The 21,033-nt window shown below is 32.1% G+C and overlaps 1 protein-coding gene and 1 pseudogene across 1 annotated transcript in view; one reads left to right on the top strand and one right to left on the bottom strand.

Moving 5' to 3' along the window:
* The window catches only part of FANCL (Fanconi anemia complementation group L), a gene marked incomplete at its 5' end in the record, with an annotated part of 60,256 nt that overhangs the window by 755 nt on the left and 38,468 nt on the right, over window positions 1-21,033 (bottom strand). The window contains 6 exons of the mRNA XM_008056079.1: window positions 138-209; window positions 869-985; window positions 2,176-2,257; window positions 2,343-2,388; window positions 2,640-2,723; window positions 4,952-5,102. Of these exons, the coding sequence (XP_008054270.1) occupies window positions 138-209; window positions 869-985; window positions 2,176-2,257; window positions 2,343-2,388; window positions 2,640-2,723; window positions 4,952-5,102 (552 nt within the window). The remainder of the gene's footprint in view (window positions 1-137; window positions 210-868; window positions 986-2,175; window positions 2,258-2,342; window positions 2,389-2,639; window positions 2,724-4,951; window positions 5,103-21,033) is intronic.
* LOC110595467 lies at window positions 7,239-9,767 on the top strand (annotated as a pseudogene).

Raw genomic sequence — 21,033 nt, 5'->3', positions numbered from 1 at the left:
AAAGTGTCTTACTGTTTTTATTTTCTTAATAGTGTTTCCAAGATTTTGGATGAGCTGATATTCTATATATATATCTTCTAAAGCACATTACTAATTGCTAGGTATATTATATAAAATGTGATTAACAGTTTGCTTACCTTACTGCAATATGGACATTCACCATAGATGATGTTAAAACTTTGTCGACTAGTCAGTAGTCCTCTCAACCACTGTAGATTTTTAAAAGAAGGAGCAGTGTCAGCATGATTTCAAATTACAGATACTCCAAATATCATTTTGTTTCTTTTAAAGTGTATTATATTTTTATTCCAGAAGAGTTACCTTAAGTTTGTTTTGAAAGAGTAAGGGTAACTTTCCTTAGCCAATATCACATTATTAATATGATAAACAACAAGGGAAAATATCAAAATGAAATTCAAAGTCTAACCCACTGATTTATACCAAATTGTAGGCCCCTTTAACAATCTGATGACAATTATGTATTTTCTGTACCCCCAAACAGACATTCACAAACAGACATTAATCACAAACTAACAACAACTGCTGTTAAGGATACCATAGTCTCTTGAAAGTTTAGGTCTTAGTTCTGGTCCTAATCACTAACAGTGGGTTAAATTCTCAGTCCACTGATTACAAACATGAACCAGTCAAGTTTTAAAAAGTAAATGAATATTTATTATTATAAAAGAAAGCACATGTTCCCTTAGAGTATTTCTGTAATTAGACCTGGTATTTTATTATTTTATGTAAGGTAAATTGGTGTATCTCCCTAAGTTCTCCATTGGTAAAGTACAGATAGCACTAACTTTCATCTCTAATCACAAAAGTAAAGAGGTGATATCAAGGAAGACTCTGAAAACTATTTTACCTCATATAAGCATACTTGATGGAAAGGTTGTCCACACTGGGAATTATTACACACTTGATCAGGAATGGCACCATCAAGTTGATAAGCATAGCAAATTCCACAATCCACAGCAAAATCCTTTGAAAGAAAATAAATATTTATAAGTGTATGTGCTTTACTTGATTTATTGTTGATATATTACAGTTGTACATATTTTGGGAGGACATATCATATAATATTTTTATATAAATATACAATGTGTAATGTTCAAGGTAACTACAATATCCATCACCTCAAATATTTACCTTTTCTTTGTGTTGGTAAAATTACAACTCTTTGAATACTTTTAAAATATACATAAAGTCAGATTAGAAGGGTAAGTAATATGATATAGACAGAACTAAATTTTTATAACTATAGTTTTAATAAAGGTAACAATTGTAATATTTTAGGAAATACAATCACATCATTATTAATATACCTAGCAGAGCTATTTTAAGAGTGTTTCCTTTCTGATTAAACAAATATACACATATATACTAAAAAACAGATTCCATTTTTGTTTGGCAAGATATTTGTGCTTTAGCAATTTTCTAATATCATATATCAATATAATGTCCCAGTAGTATGTAAAGGTAGGAATTGACATTAGCTAGTAATTACTAAACTGGAAAATTTTGTAACTAAAAGAAAAATATCACTACTTAGTCATCTCCAACCTTAGCAGCTTTTGTCAAAAATCTGTTCTAAGTATTTCTGCAGTTCTAAGTACTACTTTTTTTCTAAGTGGTATCCAATTTTGAAAAACAGTACTGCATCCTTTGCAAACACTTCTGTCAAGTTAATCAGAATGTTATCTCAGCCATCCATAGCAGTAGTATAAAAGATCTAAACATCTCATTAGCTACTTTGGACCTTTCCCCTTTTTTTAATAATAAATGTCTGTCATTAATGACTACACTGCTGAAAACCATGAAAAAAGTATACAGTTGACCTCTGAACTTAGGTTTGAAGAACTGCGTAGAGAATGTGGAATCTGCATGTATGTGGAACCCGCTGATATGAAGTGCCAGTTTTTCTCACGTGTGTTCCACAAGGTGACTGTGGAGCTTAAGCATGTACAGATTTTAGTATCCTTGGGTGGTCCTGGAACCAATACCATGCATGTACCTAGTGACTACTGCTACTTGTAGGTTCATAAGTCTGTGTTGTAACATTCTTTCAATATCCTCCTTTTTCAGCCTCATTTTTCTCTGAGAAAAAGCATTTAAATTTGATTATATTCCAAACAGTGCTGTTTGGAATATAAAAGCACTGATACAACTTACAGATTTTTCCAGGATAGCACGAGGAGGAAAATCAATTTCTAAAACATCTTTCAAATTTTGTAACAGACTATTTTCTGAATCCCTGAAAGCATGAGAAATAAAAAAATTCTGCTATTGACTTTGTAAAATCATAGAAAAGTTAACAATTATATTACCAAAGTACCTACCACAAATGTATGTTTCGGCTCAGCTTAATTCCCAGCGGTTTTATCACTTCAGATTAAAAAGAAAAAGTTTAATAATTTAGGGTTTGTTACTGCTATTTTGTAAAACCGCATTTGGTACAAAATTTTTTTCTTAACTACTTGATTAGAAAATCTAAATTATGTTTTAAAAACTCAGAAGAATACAGTTCAGAATGAGACATTTTTATTTCAAATAATTACCAAAATAACATTTTCAAATAATCTTTTAACAGTAGTAAACAAGGATTCTATGACTCTGTTAAAAAAAAAAAATCATACCATGATCAGCTCCAAGAAAGCAGCACTCAGGAAGCATAGTAGGATGCCTGGGGTCTACCTCTATATTTATGGAAACATTAATCCCTAGAATGAAAGAAGACTAAAGTTTTTGGAAGTAGAAGAGTTTATCAAACAAGCCAATAAAAAAGAGCCTGGCTATGAAGTTCACTGTATACCCAAGGAGAGATTAATCAAATGTTTTATAAATAGGTTTTTATAGAAGTCACTATATCACTATAATTTAATCAAAAGTAGAAATTTTGAAATTATGATTATTATTAAAGATTCAGGAGCTCTAAGTTTTAAAAATAAGAGCCAATCTACAAATTAATATAATTAATTTAGATTGGAATTCTGTCCAATTCTATTATAGTAAAATTTAAATACAAATTTTTTATGGAGTGATAAAGGTATCACAAGACACACATTTAAGAAGCGATCTAAATTACTTTTCATGGCTTTCTTGAAAAGTTTATATTTCATAGAATGATGATCAAATGTAAAAATACCAGAAATACAGTAAATGGTAAAATTTAACATGTTTAAGATTCAAGCTTTATGAAAATCTATAAAAACTTTTTCTTAATTCTTGTAATTTAACAAAGGATTCAGTTTATATTTACTTGAAAATTGTTCATTTAATAACAAAAACAACTAGTTTTGCAGGATCTTAAAAAAAGCTATTTTTACTTGGCATTAAATTCTTTTACACATTGTATACAGGAGTATAGTACAAATTTCAGAAACTTTACTTCTGTTTTTGAAAGTACATAGTTTAATTGTTTAAGGTCAATTTGGATTTCATTTTATAGTACAAATGTCTTGATAAATTCTATACATTATAAAAATAAACCTTTCGCCAAGGGTAGCAACGACATACTTTTATTATAAATCTGGCAAAAAGAAGTAATTGAAGTAAAATATCACTACAGCCGTTCAATGAGGAAAATAAAAATACAAAACTTTATAACCTTATATATTAATGCATTCTTTACTATGAACACAAATTGCCTGTTAGCCTTTAGCAATGTCATCAAAGCTCTAGAAAGTACTTTCTCTTAAGATGGCTATATTAACTAATCTTTCAATTAATTTGTTCAAAACTCAATCTTAAGAAAGCAAATCAGTGCTTGAATGGGGGGAAAAAAGGAGCTAAAGGTAAATGGAGAGGGAATAAAAACCAAGCTGTTTATGTTGAACAATGAAAAAAATAGTAAGAAGTAATCATAACCTGATAAGAATAATTATTTCAGTGGGGCTATGGAGATAATAAATTACTACGTTACTTAGGAGAAAATATTTACATTCTTAATATCCACTTGTTCATAAATGTATCATTATTTGGTTAATTATTCCACGTTAAATACTGTGAGACATTTCAAACCAGGAAAGTAACAACACTATTTGTAGAATTGCTGTGAAATTATACTTTCTTCTTCTCATAATAACATGTCACTTTGTCTCCAGATAATCTGTATCATACCAAGGTATAAAGTATAAAAACTGCTCACTAGTCTGGGTATGATTCATATCAGAGTTTCAAAATATCCTCCAGACTATATGCCTTTCAACAGCATACCTATTTATTCTAGAAAAAAAAGAAAAGAGATAAACTGGTACCTTAAAACTAGCTATGGTATTTAATGTGAGCTCAAATATAGTTTAAAATTCCTAAATCTTGAAAAAGGTTGAACTCTAAAACTTTGTTTTTAAAATACTTAATTTATTTCATAGTAATGAAAATATGATAACATTGTAAGGATATTTATGGTTATACCACATCTAATTAATATATTTATCATAAAGAAAATACTTTATTTTAAATTCTTATTTTGTGGTTTTTGTTTACTCTTCAATGGTATGGTCCATTTTAAATTATTTAATCTTCCTCTATGTTTTTTCCAGAAAATATTCCCAGATCTGTTCACACCAATCTTGTCTAAATTTCACAGATGAAGACTTCATTATTTCGAATTACAGGGTTTTTTTCTTCTAAGTAACATAAGTTTTACCTGCTCCACTATTTCTGTGTTAATTAACAGCTAATTAAACACTACCTCTGAATGTGATTTCCACTGAATCATCACCTTTTATAATGAAACACCTCAGTACTTACTTGCCCTTTTCACCTAAAATATTTACATTTAAATGTGTAGTCATAAAAAAAATTACAGTTCATCCCAGAAAGTTTTATTAGTTGACTTCATACAGAGAAGTCTAAGAGTTCAACCATCATTGTTAGATTCATTTCCATAAGTAATACAAAATAAAATCAAACACCTAAAATCAAACCCCTAATCCTTTTTCCCTACCTAATGCAATTCTGCGTGCTGTTGCACTCCGTGGAGGATTTTCTGGCTCAAGTACCCAGGTCTTCTCATCGATTTCATCCATAACATCCCAGAATGTCTTCAGTGATTCTAATGCTGCCAAAAACTGACTATGAATGCTTATTAAGGAGCTCTGCAAAGAGATGAAAGCTGAATAAGTTATATGGCACTCTACCAATAACAGATAATCTTTCACTTAAAATACACTCAATTTAGAAATTTTAAGCTCTGCTTCATTTCAGCTAGAAAGTAGACACCAGTAAACATGTCTTCACTTCCTATAGCATCAACAAGATTATATTTATTGACACTAGACTATATACCGTATTAAAAAAGAATGTTTTAAAAATCATTTATTTTTATTATAATGCACATTATACTATATATATATGAAAAGTAATTAGTAATAAAAGGTAATATGTATGTACTTTAAATACATAATATATCTCATACTGAACATAATGTCTATATAGTTTTAATATGAAAATAATCTTAATTTCATTTTTGCTGCAGCAATCAAGTTAAATTCGCTATTTGTAATTTAATTATATTAAATATTATTAATGGATAACTTTGCAGACCTAATTAGGCAAAGAGTATATGAAAGGGTTTCACATATGATTAAAGGAGTCAAACAAATTACAAATGAATTTTTTCCACGTTTAACTTTTAGTCAATCTCTGACTTCTGTATTTCATACATTAATCCTTTATAGAAATTAGCTTAAATATATTTTAATATATTCTCACTAAATAACAAAAAGTAAAGCCATCACTGGTTTTATTTATTTATTTGTGAAGCAGGATATATTGAGAAAATGAGAAGACAGAAAAACTCCCACGGGTGAAGGGTCCTAAGAGGGTTGCCCACCCTCACTGATTTTAAAAATCAATTTATATTTTTATTTTTAAACAAAGTCCAGAGTTTCTCATAAAATAATGTGGTATGTTTAAAAGAACTATTTATTGAACACTTTTTATATAAAAAGCAATTAAATCTAAGTTTATAAGGGTTTAATTATTATTCCAAATAAGAAAAACAAAGTCACTGAAATTGCAAATGTATTCATCTGAAATAAACGATTGTATCAACAATCCAAGGATATGATCTCCCCTAAGATGAAAAGGAGCCACTTCTCTAAACCTGCATTTTGTACCTATGCACTTTAGGATGCCATTTCATTTCATCACTTTGGTCAGGTTTACACTTAGATGAATTCATGGCTCAGTTTCACTTCTACATACATTTTTTTTTTAAAGTAGGCAGGGTGTGGTGGCTCAAACCTGTAATCCCAGCACCTTGAGAGGCAGAGGCGAGCGAATTGCCTGAGTCCAGGGGTGCGAGACCAGCTTGGGCAACTTGGTGCGACCTCTTCTCTACAATATATCAAAAAATTAGCTGGGCGTGGTAGCGCATGCCTGTAAGTTCTGGCTACCTGGAAGGCTGAGGCAGAGGATCGCCGGAGCCTAGCAGGTCAATGAGCGGGTGGCCGTGAGTATGCCACTCCACTCCAGCCTGGGCATCAGAGTGAGACTTCGACTCAAAAAATAAAATTAAAAAGTATAAGAGTAGGAACCAGACCTTAATGTCTGAAAAACAGCCTTTTTGGATATTGAAGGTAGAATGTCTATTACTCTTCAGGTGTATTATACTTATCTACAAGTTTAGATGATGGAATCCAAAAATCAGAAAACTAGACGCTCAAGGAACTAGTTTTTTAATCACTACAATAATGTGTCTCTGTCTCTTCTTTTTTTTTCTCTCCATTTCTACACATGAGTATTTAAAATCTGCAATTACCTATTTCATTGTATACCCAAGAAAAGCTTAGCATCCTCCTAAAAAACATAAAATGTTTTCACAGTGGAATCTTTTATTTGAAGTTTATATCTCCAATCACATTGTCCATTTCTCTTAGGCATAACTGCAAATAAAATTCTATCTCTGCATTTTGAACAGAAAATAGAAAATTTCTTTAAAAAAAGAAAAGGAGAAAATAACAAAAAACAAAACAGCCCTGGAACTAGCAGTTACTTGGTAATTATATAAAAAGTGAGTTTTAAATCGTTAAAGCCATTACACAGTATTTTTACATGTCAGATAAGCATGTAAAAATAGCCACATTACACAGTAGATAGCCACATTACACAGTACTAGATAGCCACATTACACAGTATTTTTACATGTCAGATAAGCAAAAGAAAAGCCAAAAAGGTGTCAGGTGGAACAGAAATATTTTTCTTAGCAATTTCAATAAAACAGGGTAGACATGAAAACTATTATATCAGTAAGCTAGGTGATAAATCAACAGTTTCTTCCTCAACTGCTTATTTTGTCCATTAAATAACTCACAAACCCTTATTTTGAATGTTTTCCCCTAACTAAACTGAAAGAAACATTATTTCCACATTTAAAAATACTATTATTCTATACATATCACTGTAAATGCCAAGGAACACTATGACCAAAATTGAAGTCAAAGTTCAATAAGTGTTTTGCATAAAAATGAGTTATCTAAAATATTTTTTCAAAAATAAAAATAACCAACTTCTCATTTTGTAATATAAGTCTCACAGCTCACCAAAGGTGCTGTGCTATTGTTTTAAATCTTGTTTTTTTTTTTGTCTTTTTTGCCAACCTCTAATGTGCAAAGTAAAATGAAAAAATTTTCAGAAAAAAAGTGAGAACACTAGTATTAATAAGACAACATTAAAATAAAAAGTGTTGATGAAGATGTAAAGCAACTGACCTCACATATACTGTTGGTAAGATGTAAAATGGCACATTGTGTTTGAAAGGATCTGACAATTTCTTAAAGAACTAAATATATTCCTACTTAATGTCCTAGCAATTTTACTCCAAGTGAAAATGTATGTTCATAAAAATACTTTTACCAAAATGTTCACAGCAGCTACATTTATAAGTGCCAAAAGCTGGTAACCATCCAGATGTTCTTCAGTGGAAGAAAGGATCATCCCAGATATTCATGCAGTGGAATACTACTTAGGAATAAAAAAGGAAATAGCTACTGATAACATGTCACAACATGGATGAATTTTTAAAACATGCTAGGTGAAACAAGCTTATGTACAAAAAAGTACACACTATATGCTTCTGTTTATATGATATCTAGTACAGATGTAACAGCTCTGGTGAAGAACACCAAAACAATAGGGATTTACTGGGAAGAGACAAAAACCCTGTGAAGATAATGTTCTGCATCTTTAGTGTAGATTGCACAGGTGTATCTATTTACTGGAACTTACAGAACACTTAGGACCTTGCATTTTATTGTTTCCATATTTTACAAAAAACTGAACTCTAATTAAATGTCTGCATGCGAATGAAGTTTGAATAAACTATTCTGAAATCTGCAAATTACTTTGAAAGGCACTAGGAATCACATGGATTTATGGATGTAGGGTTGAATCAATGGAAAGATACATGATAAAGCAAGTACAGTAAATGTTAGCTATCCAATCTAGGTGGTGTACATATAGTATTCACCATATACATTTTCAATGTCTCTCATATGTTTAAAAATTTATAATAATCGGAGATGCAGAAGGGGTACAGGAAAGGGGGAAGGGTGGAGGGATAAAAAAATCACCTATTGAGTATAATGTGCAAAGGTGGACTGGTGGGTACGCTTTTAAGTTCCAGGCTTCTTCACCACTGTGCAGTACAACACGTAACTAAAAACTATCTGTACTCCCTAAATCTACTGATATTTTAAAAAAAGAAAATTTGTAGTAAAATATCAGAGGGAGATCACTCTCAAAAATATTAAATAGATAATAAATAAATATTAAATAAATTAAAATAATAAATAAATTATATGTGAGCTATTTAGTATAACTTAGAAAGTTAATCCAAAGTATTTTTTCTGGATTTGTTTATAGACTAATTTGTTTTCTAAAAATTACATTAAAATTTCATTTTTTAAGAATACTTAATAACTAGCCTTGTTACATAAATCTTCAAATCTATATATTTAAGTAATATTTAAAACTCTAAAACAACACAAATATGTATTCCTATTTCTTTTAAGAAAAGCTCAAGTTATAATCTTGGCAATGTCTAGGACAGGCACTCTTAACCAGAGAATCTTAAATGGGTTAAAAAAAAAATACGTTCTCTAACTTCAAGTAAGATTAGCATTTCCTTCAACTATGGATATAGATAACAAACCACGGAAATATTAGTACCTGCAACTTTCTCTACAGTAAAAATCATACTGGAATCACTTAAGGAATTTAAACGTTAATATACAGCCTACTCCCAGGTATTCCTTTTCTTTTTTTTTAGATTGGAAAATATAGCTTATTGAGAAGTATATTAGAGAGGAGAGTCACCTCCCCAAGGTAGGGGAGAGGGCCAAAGATAAGAAAACAAGGCAGTTGCTCTTTGCGCCATCTAGGAACCCACGGAGGCCTGTTGGGAACAGGACTTCTAAGAGGCAAATACTTCTGGAAGGCTGTGGTCCAAAGCCATTTTTGCTGGCTATAAGCGAGGTCTCTGGTACCAAAGGGAGCACACAGCTATTCTCAAAATTGAACGTGTTTATCCCCGAGATGAAACTGAATTCTATTTGGGCAAGAGATGTGCTTATGTATATAAAACAAAGAACAACACAGTGACTCCTGGCAGCAAACCAAACAAAGCCAGAGCAATCTGGGGAAAGGTAACTTGGGCCCATGGAAATAGTGGCATGGTTCCTGCCAAATTCTGAAGCAACCATCCTGCTAAGGCCATTGGACACAGAATCCATATAATGCTGTACCCCTCAAGGATTTAAACTAACGGAAAGTAAATAGAAAAAAGTGGATTTGTATTCTTGTAAAAAAAGAAAGAAAGAAAGGAAACATGGCAGCCATAGCTCAAAGAACACATGGCCTTGTCACTGCTTAACAAAAATGGCTAGTCATTCCTTCTTTTGTTTTTTTCTGAGTCAGAGTCTTACTCCATTGCCCAGGCTGGAGGGCAGTGACACATTCACGGCCACCCCAGCGTTGACCTGCTGGGCTCCAGCAACCCTTCCACCTCAGCCTTCCCAATAGCCAGAACTATAGGTGCACTACCACGCCCAGCTAATTTCTTGATTTACTGTAGAGACGAGGTCTCATCAAGTTGCCCAGGCTGGTCTTGAACCCCTGGAGTGAGGCAGTGCTCTTGTCTCAGCCTCCCAAAGTGCTGGGATTACAGGCTTAAGCCACCGCGCCCAGCCAAAGAAATCTGTAACTGGTTGTGATCAATTAGTTGTAAATACCACAGAACTTGGACCAGCCCGAGCCATGCCTTTTCAATTGATCTTGATTCAATGCAGCCTTTGGTACTGGGACTTTTAAAAGTTTCCCAAGTGATGCTAATGTGCAAATTGGTGGAATTATGAAGTCAGGCAAGCTTGTTTCAGAATGTTACCAGAGTCATACTTCTATAAGATACAGGAAAAAAGGCAACTTTAAGGACATTTTCTTCATAACTTGGCCTTTTGTTGTTAATGTTTAAAATAATATTTCATCTTATTTTTGTAGTAAATTTTGGAAATTTTGACTATACATTTGTAAAAAATAAAACCCATTTTACAAAATTAGAGTTAAGGAAGAAAACGTTTTATCTTCAACTTAAAAGAGTTCATTTGTAACTATATTCTTTGAACAAACTATCTGGAGCAAGCATTAAAGAATGCAAGTCTTCACTTAAGTTATAAAAAATTAAGCAAATATTACATAAATGAATTCTAATACAAATCAAACAGCAAATGTGAATAATGTGTCTACTAAGTATTATACTCTATACTACATACTGTTAACATTAAGAAGTTATAAGGTGCAATACAGTATGTTAAGATCATAGACTAATCAAATCTTGAGTCCCCTTCCTGGCTCCACCACTTAAAGTTAGTTGCAACTTTCTCAGCAAGATACTTAATTTCGCTTAGCTTTTGTAACAGGGAAACAGTGTTAATCCTCACATTTGAGTGAGATAATGTATAAAAAACACTAACTTCTTAACATATAGTAAATGTATAAAAATTGAGAGTCATTATTATAAGACATACAGTCCTTGACCTAGAAAAGTTCACAGACTAATGAAATAACAAATAGGAAAATATCTGTGCCATGTTAGACAAGGGGTTGATACCCTTAATATGAAAATTACTGAAAAATCAATAGAAATGAGCAGATGCAAATAGAAAAATGGGGGATAAAAACAATTCCAATAAGAAAAAATATACATGATCAAATAAAAAATAACCTCATAAGTCTGGAGATTATTTTTCTAATTGCAGAGCTTTGGAGTAAGAAAAGGAAATAGGCAAAGCCTCAAAATTAAAGGATGGTTTTTTAAAAAAAATGAAGTATCCTGGGTGGAGTTCTGAATTCTCCAAGGTAGCTTTTCCTTCATTAACTGAGATAGCTTAATCCCAAGGTTTGGCTTCTCTTCTACAGCACTCTCCTTGTTCGTTACTGCTTTATTTTTATTTTCTTTTTTGAACTTTTCTGTATATCCTATAACATTATTTTTATAAGCATAAAAAATCATGTGTATAAATAGAAATAAATGGTCTGTTAACCATTCTTTCACTTCAAAATGTTCATAGCATAGTGAAAAATATATTAAATTCAATGAGGTTAATATTTTAAGCATGCATAGGATTATGTTGAGTTCTCTGATACAAAGATAAAAGCACCCCGTTTGTAAGGAAGTCACAGCTCTAATCTTGATGGTAAAAAAAGTATTTGATCTTAAGTAAGACATACTCAGTCTCTCTAAGCTTTAACACTGCACCTATAAATGTGGGTGTGCAGTAGATAACTTCTAAGGTGACTTCTAGCTCTAAAACTCAAGAATTCTAAATATAACTCTTTGACTGTTTGAAAATCCGTAAATTGGTAATGCCTTTCACTTAAAAGTGCTTATATTTCCATTCAAGATGCCAATTATAATGTACTCCCATTTATTTTCAATTCTTGTTTATAAACAGTTTGTATCAAATATAAATACCTAGCCAGTAAATACAAATAATGTATATTTAAATGATTTAAGATATAATAATCACTCCCCACTTTGATCAAAAGAACTTTCAGGCAGACACAGTGGCTCATGCCTGTAGTCCCAGCAACTCTTGTGGCTGAGACAGGAGGATCACTTGAGCCCAGGAGTTCAAGACCAGACTGGCTAACACCGCAAGATTGGTCTCTAAAAATAAAGTATTAAGTATTAGTCAGAAATAGTAGTCACAACTCTTAAAAAACAAAAGAAAGAAAAATTAGTCGAGGATAATGGTGTGCATCTGTAGTTCAGCTACTTGGGAAGCCGAGGCAGGAGAATCACTTGAATCAAGCAATCCAGGCTGCAGTGAGCTATGACTGAGCCACTGCATTCCAGCCTGGGTGACAGAGCAAGGTCATCGTCTCTCTCTCACTCTCTCTAAAAAGAAACTCAAAACCTTTTATATTAGAATAAAAAACTTGTATATGAAAATCAAATATTTGGATTACATTATAATTTATATCACCATGTATTTAAAGGAGAATTTTAAAATGCATTATATGACTAACATTATTATTTTAAAAATAGGGAAATTGCAATCTTATAAAAATTTTAAGTTTTTGAAGCAGGTTTGGAACCACAAATTGTTAGCAGGAATAGCAAAGCAACTACACAGCTTAAGTATGGTAAAGATCCAAAAATTACACCCATAATACTGCAGCTGGATTCACTGTCAAAAGAAAATACCATCCTTTTTTGCGCATACATACAGTAATAATTAATAATAAGATAATAAAATGAAATAGAAAAATGCAAGGCAGAAAAATGTTGAAGATAGAAGATAATAGAAATCAGCAGCAGAAAACAGAAAACCCATAAACATATACACATAAGGCTGATTGCCCCAAAAGCAATAAACTCTCTTACTGAGAAAAGTATCACAGAAACCAAGATAATGATGCCGAAGTCTCTCGTTAAGCCTTGGTGTGCTGTGAGAAAAGAGAGAACAGGATGCTAAGCAACATCTTGTCCTTAAAAAGTCCAAAAATCAGGTAAGAAGCATTGTGAGAAAGTTAAAATATATAAAACAAGATGAGAAGAAATGAGTCAAGTATATTCTACTTCAGCTGCCCCAAAAGGTTTAGTGCAAAGGCACACCAACCGCAACAGAACTTATCCACTTGTCTATTTTAATGTGGGGCAGGGCTGTAGGAAATAAGAGACACTATCAAACAAGGCAACTAGAAGACCACGTCCACGATAGTACAAGCAGAGGGAGTACAGAAGCTAAGTTTAACAGGAGAGATGTTCCCTCACATAGAGTCCAGTCTTCCAACAGTGAAAAGTAAAGGTCAGAAGAACAAAAAAAGTATTAATTGTAAGAAAAAAAAGAAAAGACATCTCCACATGATTTGAATAGAGCAGGCATAAAGATATTAAGAGATCAATCCAATATTAGGTTCACCTAAGGCACTTAACAGAATTATCTGCACCTAAATCAGAATACCCAGATTGTTCTGTATATGGGCTTCTCCATGAAAAGATCTGTATTTGGTATCTCTGTGCACCAAAAGTTTCTGAACACACATATCTGAAAAGATTTCTAAGCAAATCATTCAGGATGGTATTTTTGGCATTAAGTCTTGAGATCATGAACTATTAGAAAATCAGTCTGTTCAAAGGTCACCAGACCATGACCTCACAAAAAACTAAAAGTGTTATTCTATAGTTTTACTGAAAGCTATATTACAGCCTATTTTGGCAAGGTTTGCTAATTTTTATGCTGGAAGGTATGCATGAGTCAAGTGCCCCAATATTTAAGCAAGGCAAGGGTGGCTTATTCTTGTTCATGTTTAATAAATTAAATAAAACATTAGAAAACAGGTATCATTATTCTAAAGCCTTAAAAAGTATCACTTTTCTACTTATTGTTATAAAGCATAAGCCAATGAATAGAGAGGTAAATGAAGATTTTCTTATTAGCTCCATGACTCTCTTAGAGAAGATATATTTAGTAAAAGAAATTAGTGGTCTTGGCTTCCACAGTGTCATTTTCCGCTGAAGAATTATTTGCATACTTAGATCTAAATTCTTTAAAAAACTTTAGTACCTATCACTGAATGTTGAGAAACTTTTATAACATTCTACAAACAAATAGTACAAGTGCAGCAAGAAGTCAGTGCCTAGAGTCCACTGTTAGATAAGAGTCACAGAGAATTTGTCAAATCGTGGTAAGTCAAAGGAAGCTGATGGCAACTGTGAAGATTACAATTCTCTAGGGTCAAGAAAAATCATTTGAGAGAAGCCTAGTGCAGCCTTTGATTTATACTCTGATTTTAAAGAAGGCCAGTCAAGTTATACTGGTTAGGAGGTCATATATAATTGTATAGGTTTTGTTCACTTTTGAAAAACAAGTTAAACACAATGTAAAGCCAAATATCAGAATTTTTAAAGGTAAACTTCTGGGCCATAAGTATGATTAGTATATTTGGACCTTGTCCTACACATCTTTATCTGTGGTATATGACAATAACAATGACAGTTTGTCTGAGCTTGTGATCCCCTCAAAAAGGAAAGCCTGAGACAAGTTCATTTATTGGAAGTGAACTTGGGGAATGGGAATGGGGACTGGAAAGAGTGAAACACAGGAGAGAAAGTCAAAATAAGCGTGTACTTTCAAGCTAGTTATGGTAGTCAATGGGGGCTCTGTGAGAAGCTGTAGAGAAAGTTCAGAATTCCTGTCCAAGAACCAGAATCCGGAAGCATTTATTTCCTGGCTTCCATTCCTCACTGGTTAAGTTGCACTAAAGGGGTATTAATTCCCTCACATTTCCAGGTTTGTACATGTATGTATACCAAGCGACTCTCTCCCTGGGGCAAAGAGAGAGAGAGATACAGTGGTAGAGCTGAGGCAAGGTGTTCTGTCAAGATACACCACCAAGAAGCTGACAAGCTAGGTGGATGAGTAAACAGTGTGGCAAAGTAAGTGAAGTAGGAAGCCAGAATTAGATTCCGAGCCAAAAAGAATAAGACAAGTGACATAATTCAATCCTCTAAGAGATAAGTAAATACATTTTGAAAAGTTTTCCATGTGAAATCAACTTATATACAGCTTTATTATGGTAGTAAAAGTGTTAAGTCGGCATATATATGGGCTTTGAGTGTTTCTTATTATGTTCTGAATATGAGTACATTCTCAGGTATATGATTTGCAAATATTTTCTCCTTGTCTGTAGCTTGTTTTTTCCTTAACAGTATCTTACAAAAGCAGAAATTTTTAATTTTGATGAAGCACAATTTATCAACTTGTGAACCTTGTATCTGGTATTATATTAAGAAATCTCTACCTAGCCAAGGGTCACAAACACTTTTTCCAGTGTTTCTTCTAAAACTTTTAGAATTTTAGGTTTCATATTAAGTTTATAATCCATTATAAGTTAATTTTTTAAATATAGATCAAAGTTCATTATTGCATAAAGATATCCAATTGTTTCAGCACCACTTGTTGAAAGGACTGTCCTGCCTCCACTAAACTATCTTTGCTTCTTTGCTGAAAAACGTCTGTATGTGTGTGGGTCTGTTTTTTAATCCTCCATTCCAATAATCTATTTGTCTACCTTTATGAGAATATCATATTATCTTATAAAGGCAGACTTCTAGGTCTTGAATTAAGGTAGTGTGTACTCCAACTCTGTTCTCCTTTTTCAGAGTTATTCTGAAAGTGTGTAGGTCCTTTGCATTTCCACATACATTTAGAATAATTTTGCCTATTAAAAAAAAGGATTTTTATTTTTAATAGGATTGCATTGAATCTACAGATCAATTTGAGGAGAATTTTAATAGCCACATCCTGAAAATAACCCAATGCTCATCAGTAGGTAAATGGTCAAGATGTGGTTCATCCATAACCATTCAGCAATAAAAACAATGAACCATATCACAGGTGACAATATGGATGAACCTCAAAGATATTATGCTGAGGAAAGAAAATTAACATAGAAAAGTACATAAAATCATGAAAGATACTAAAAGAAATTACAGATGCTTCTACAGCAACAGAAAGCAGATCAATAGTTGCCTGGGGATTGGAGAAAAAATTAGGAGGGATAGGAGGGAGGAACAACAAGGAAGGAGGCAATGGGATGTAATAGAAATATATATCATCTTGATTGTAGAGATGGCTTCATGGTGTAAATATTTGTCAAAAATCACCAAACTGAAAACTTTAAATATGTTCAGTGTATTTCATGTCAAGTATACCTTAATAAGGCTACTTAAAAAAACACTCATTCTGATTTCTGGACAGTAATCATGTACATAGCGAATTATTTGCAATTGTTTTCTCAACAATTAGGAACTTTTAAAAAGCAAACAATATAGCAGCACTCATTAAAAGCAAGGACGAAGAAGGCAGAAGACTAACTGCTCATACACTCACCACTTACAGAATAAAATTTTATCACTTTTATATATAGATATATAAAATGTGTACATATCAGAAAAGGAAGGAGGAAAGATATATCTGGGAACTAAATGTTAGCTATTCCCCCTTAACTGTTATTAAATTATGTTAAACTAAGAAAGCACTTAAGCAGAAAAGTGTGAATACTGCCAATCTCAAAATGTAAGGCTTATTATCTTTAAAAGCATTTTGTTACTTTTATAATACCTGAATGAAGTAATAATGTCAGTCACTTAACCAGATCTTAGAGTATAATATCTTCATCTTAAGTACTATTATTTCCAGTATTTTAATAATTTCCACACAGTTCTGGAATGTGATCTTTTGTGCTCTGATGACACTTAAATTAATAGCATAATTTTCTGGTACTTCCAACAGTTGCTTTCGATTCTGGTTTTTTTATTCTTCCCTGTAATACTTGCAGATAAATTCTCTAATAATCATTTTTATCTTTATCTTTGGAGAATTCAAAAGGCTTCAGTAGAATAAGGAAATATTAAGAGATAAAACTTTTTAAGAAATCTAATTTCAATATTAATTGCAATATTTCCAATCAGATATCTTTAAAGAGGTGATAAATCTAACTATTCAGTTTATTTGATCTTACTTGCATACTTCATTGATGTACTCAACTCTTTCTACGGGCACATCTGCAACTGAACCTATTTAATCAAATGCTGTTATCTGCCAAGCAATCCATAAAGAACTTATCACCTCTTCTACACTTAAGTTGTTTTGACTATAACTGACCAATAATCACTTAAATATCTGTTACTAAAATATGTTAAAAAGGTATCTGCCAGAAGGGCCAAATGAAATAAAGTCACCTTTTGTGTAGTCATCACAGAATAACTGTAGCAATTCTGTTTTTTAAAAAAGAGAGAAGTTTGCCAAGTACATGTTGAAAATAAGTAGGCACCTCCAATCTTACCCTTAGTTATCCTATATTGTAGACTGCTTAAAAAAAAAAAAAAAAATCAAAAGCCAATTAGTGGGGGGGAGGGAAGACTAGCTTTTGTTCCAGTCAGGCTATACCCAAAAGAGAGTGCTACTATTCCTGGTGAAAAGAGTTAATTCTCTTATATTTCATCACTCACACCAAAAACAATGAAATCAGAAAATAAATGATCACAAGAATCTTTACTTAGATAAGGTCAAGACAATAGAAAGAATACCAGTCAATGTTACTCTCACAGCCAGAGCCAGGGAACTAACTACTAACAGTGACATCATTTAACAAATAAATAAATAAATGGTGTGGACTGCCTCTATTATACCAACTCCAATATTCTGGTTTGCTTCCCTACATCTATCTGCTAAATTAGGTTCACTTCTAATATTCAATTTCAATTTCAGCACAAAAAGATGGGAGGGAGAATATTTCCTAGCTGAAAGTATGAATATCTGTCAGTGACTCTAGTCGATTATATTTGAATTAACACTTTTTAATCACAGAAGTATCATTTCTGTCTTCAATCTACTGTACCTTTATTCTCAAAAGAGGTGTCTATTTTTCCAAAAAAACACACACACATACATACAAGCACAAGCACACCAATACCCACATATTCCAAATTAGCCCTTGGATTTTTTTTTTTTAAGTACAAGTAGACATATTGTACCAATTTACCAGACAAAGTCCTGACAAGAAGAAAACATGAGGTAGAGAATGTTAATAAATTGTATTTTCACTGAAATTAAATTTGTTTCACTAACATTAGCTAAAATAATCTATTTTCCAAAACTATTTTAAAATATAAAACACAACATTAAGAAACCATTTAGACCCTGATATTTGTGATTTTCTTTTACTTGGAACAGTTGCCATGTAAGAAGATTTTACTGAGATACTCCTAACCATATCATTAAGTATTAGTTCATTTTAGCACTAAAAATATATTAACCAATGAAACTGTCAAACAAAACCATATTTTGCTCAAAATTTCTTATATATGCTATTAATGGTACAGTGCATACATCTTTCATAGTCACATAACCTGGTGAGATTGACAGTCATATTTCATTAATCACCCTATTTCATTATTGAACATCAGAAAACTCTGTGATTGTTACATAAAAACAAAAATGCAACTTTAAAGTCTTTAAAATATATGTAATTCAATATATATAGATACCAATTATTTGTTGTTATGTAGATATTTACATATACACACAATATAACTGTATATGAAGTGATCAATTCTTTGTCCATATTAGCTCTCCCTATTTTTAGAGCTCACCAATTCACAGACTCACATGAACTCCCTATATCACTTTGTATATAAATTTGTATAGCACTTTTACAGTTCAAAAGGATTTTCCTACACAATATTTCAACTTACTCTCACATACAATCTATGACACAAATATGATTTCCCTCTTTTTATAGATTAAGTCCAATAATTCACACAAGTTTATGCACTGGTAAAGACAGAGCCAGGATTAATCCAGACTTTTAAATTCTGTGTTCTCTTTTTTACTATGCTACAATGATCCAACAGAATAAACTATGAAGCCCACCCTGAAGTCTTATAATAAAATCATATTAACATGAGCAGGTAAATTACTCAATGGACCTTAAGATGGTACTGTAAAGCATCTGATAACCTGTTCCACACAATTAGTCTCTTTGAGTGTTTAAATTCATGGAAGAGTTTTACCACTCCACAGAAGTATCACATGTCCTCACAATGCACAGATCTCAAATATTCTACAAAGCATAAATCAATTTTGATAATCTTATAAATCAACTGAAACTACAGCAATATAGTATCTTCTTCCTTGATCTGGAAAGTATATGACTGTCAAAGTCATATATTCAACTGCTCACTAAACAAACTTACTTAGAAATACCATAGCCGTTTGGGGGGAATGAGCTACCTTTGAATGAGCTATAACAACTTAGAAAACTCAGGAAATGTAAAAGTAAGATAAATGTTAACTCTAGGAATAATAAAAGCAGAGCGACAAAGAAAAAATAATCTTAGTTAACTACATAGCTTACATCTGCATAGTATACATATCTACTCACAATATAAACACTGAATATTATTATCAAAATTGCAATATAATAATTTGGGGAAAACAGGAAGATAGGATAGAGAGAGGATAGATGGAGAAAACAAATTCCTCATTATCCACAGTGGAAGTATAAATACAAGAGGTAGTATAAGTACAAGAGTATGTAATGACATAAAGTAAATACCAAAAGAATTGGCTCACAATTAAAAGTGTTTGACCATGGAGAAGGAGAAATAGGTGAGAAGGACCTAAGTAAATATAGAGATAACATATTTCCAGGTTGTGAACATATCAATTCTTCAAATGATGGATAAATTAAATTAAATGATGTAAATTTAACTAACTAAAACCCAAGTGATTCTTAGGATTATCTGGAATAATAAGTATACAGTATTATCAACTGTGTTTTTAAAAGTGAAATTTGTTAAGTTATAAGAATAGTTTCGGGAAAAAAAACTATCCAACAAGATCCAAATTCTAAAAAAAAGCATCATGGTGATTTTATATTTTCTTAATTTTGCTTGCTTATATTTCCAGTCCCCTACCTTTGTTTTTCTTTTTTACAGTCAATTAGGGTTACTTTTTAAAGAAATTCGAAAAAGAGGTGGTTAATAGGTGATGAGTCTACAGGTCATAGACTCCTTCACTCATAGTTTTTCTACCATATCACATATCCTCAATAGTTAATTTTCTTTGTTTTGATCCCTTTGATGTCTTTTTAGCCATACCAATGTAGCAACAAGACTGCCAAGAAAGCAAAAGTATATGTAATTAGCCAACTTAGAAGTGAACAAAAATCCAATACTATGAGTCCTCCTCCAAAAAAAGAAAGCAAAGGGGAAAACTGAAAGAAAGAAAACCCAGTTAGTCAAGAGAACTTCCACGGGATCCTTAGAGTGAATAATTGAGTTCGTTTGCCCCTGACATTGTGTTTATTTTAAAACAGAATTATTTTTCTTAACATATCTATAAAAGAGAAAAAGTTCACCATTTCCATATGCAGTACATATGAACAGAGGCAAAGGGCAGTCATGTGACTTGTTTGAAATAGCACAATTAAGTCAATGGCTGAACTGTAAACAGAACTTAGAAAGCCCAACTGCTAGTCTGCTGCTCTAACTAATGGATTATGCTCCCTGCTACGTAATAGAACTGTTTCCTTTAATTACAAATTCTTCATTCACCATCAGATTATCAGCCAGAGGCTGTATCATTAGTTTTGCTCTTCTTGGATTCGTGGCATTATTCCAAGAATATCAGAATTTCATGGTAAAAAATATAAAAACCACTGCTTATTGCACTACACCAAATCTGAAAATTCCAACTGCCCATGGTAAGGATACTTAATAGCACATTTACAGGTAGAACTGCAATTTTAACCTCCATTTATGCTTGGTCTGTGACCTAGACAAGATGAATTTTGTTTTTATATAATCATAATATCAGTGCACTTAAAATATGACATTAGGGCATTGTATAGTATCATGAGTCAACAATATTCCCATATATGACCTGTATGCAAAAGTCTAAAAGGACTGTAAAAGACATATTTTTTGAACATTTGTGATGTTCGGAAGTAATAAGA

This window comes from Carlito syrichta, unplaced genomic scaffold, assembly GCF_000164805.1.
Source record: "Carlito syrichta isolate Samal-C Ts95f unplaced genomic scaffold, Tarsius_syrichta-2.0.1 Scaffold302096, whole genome shotgun sequence".
NCBI lineage: Eukaryota > Metazoa > Chordata > Mammalia > Primates > Tarsiidae > Carlito > Carlito syrichta.
This window is presented reverse-complemented; position numbering and strand designations above follow the sequence as displayed.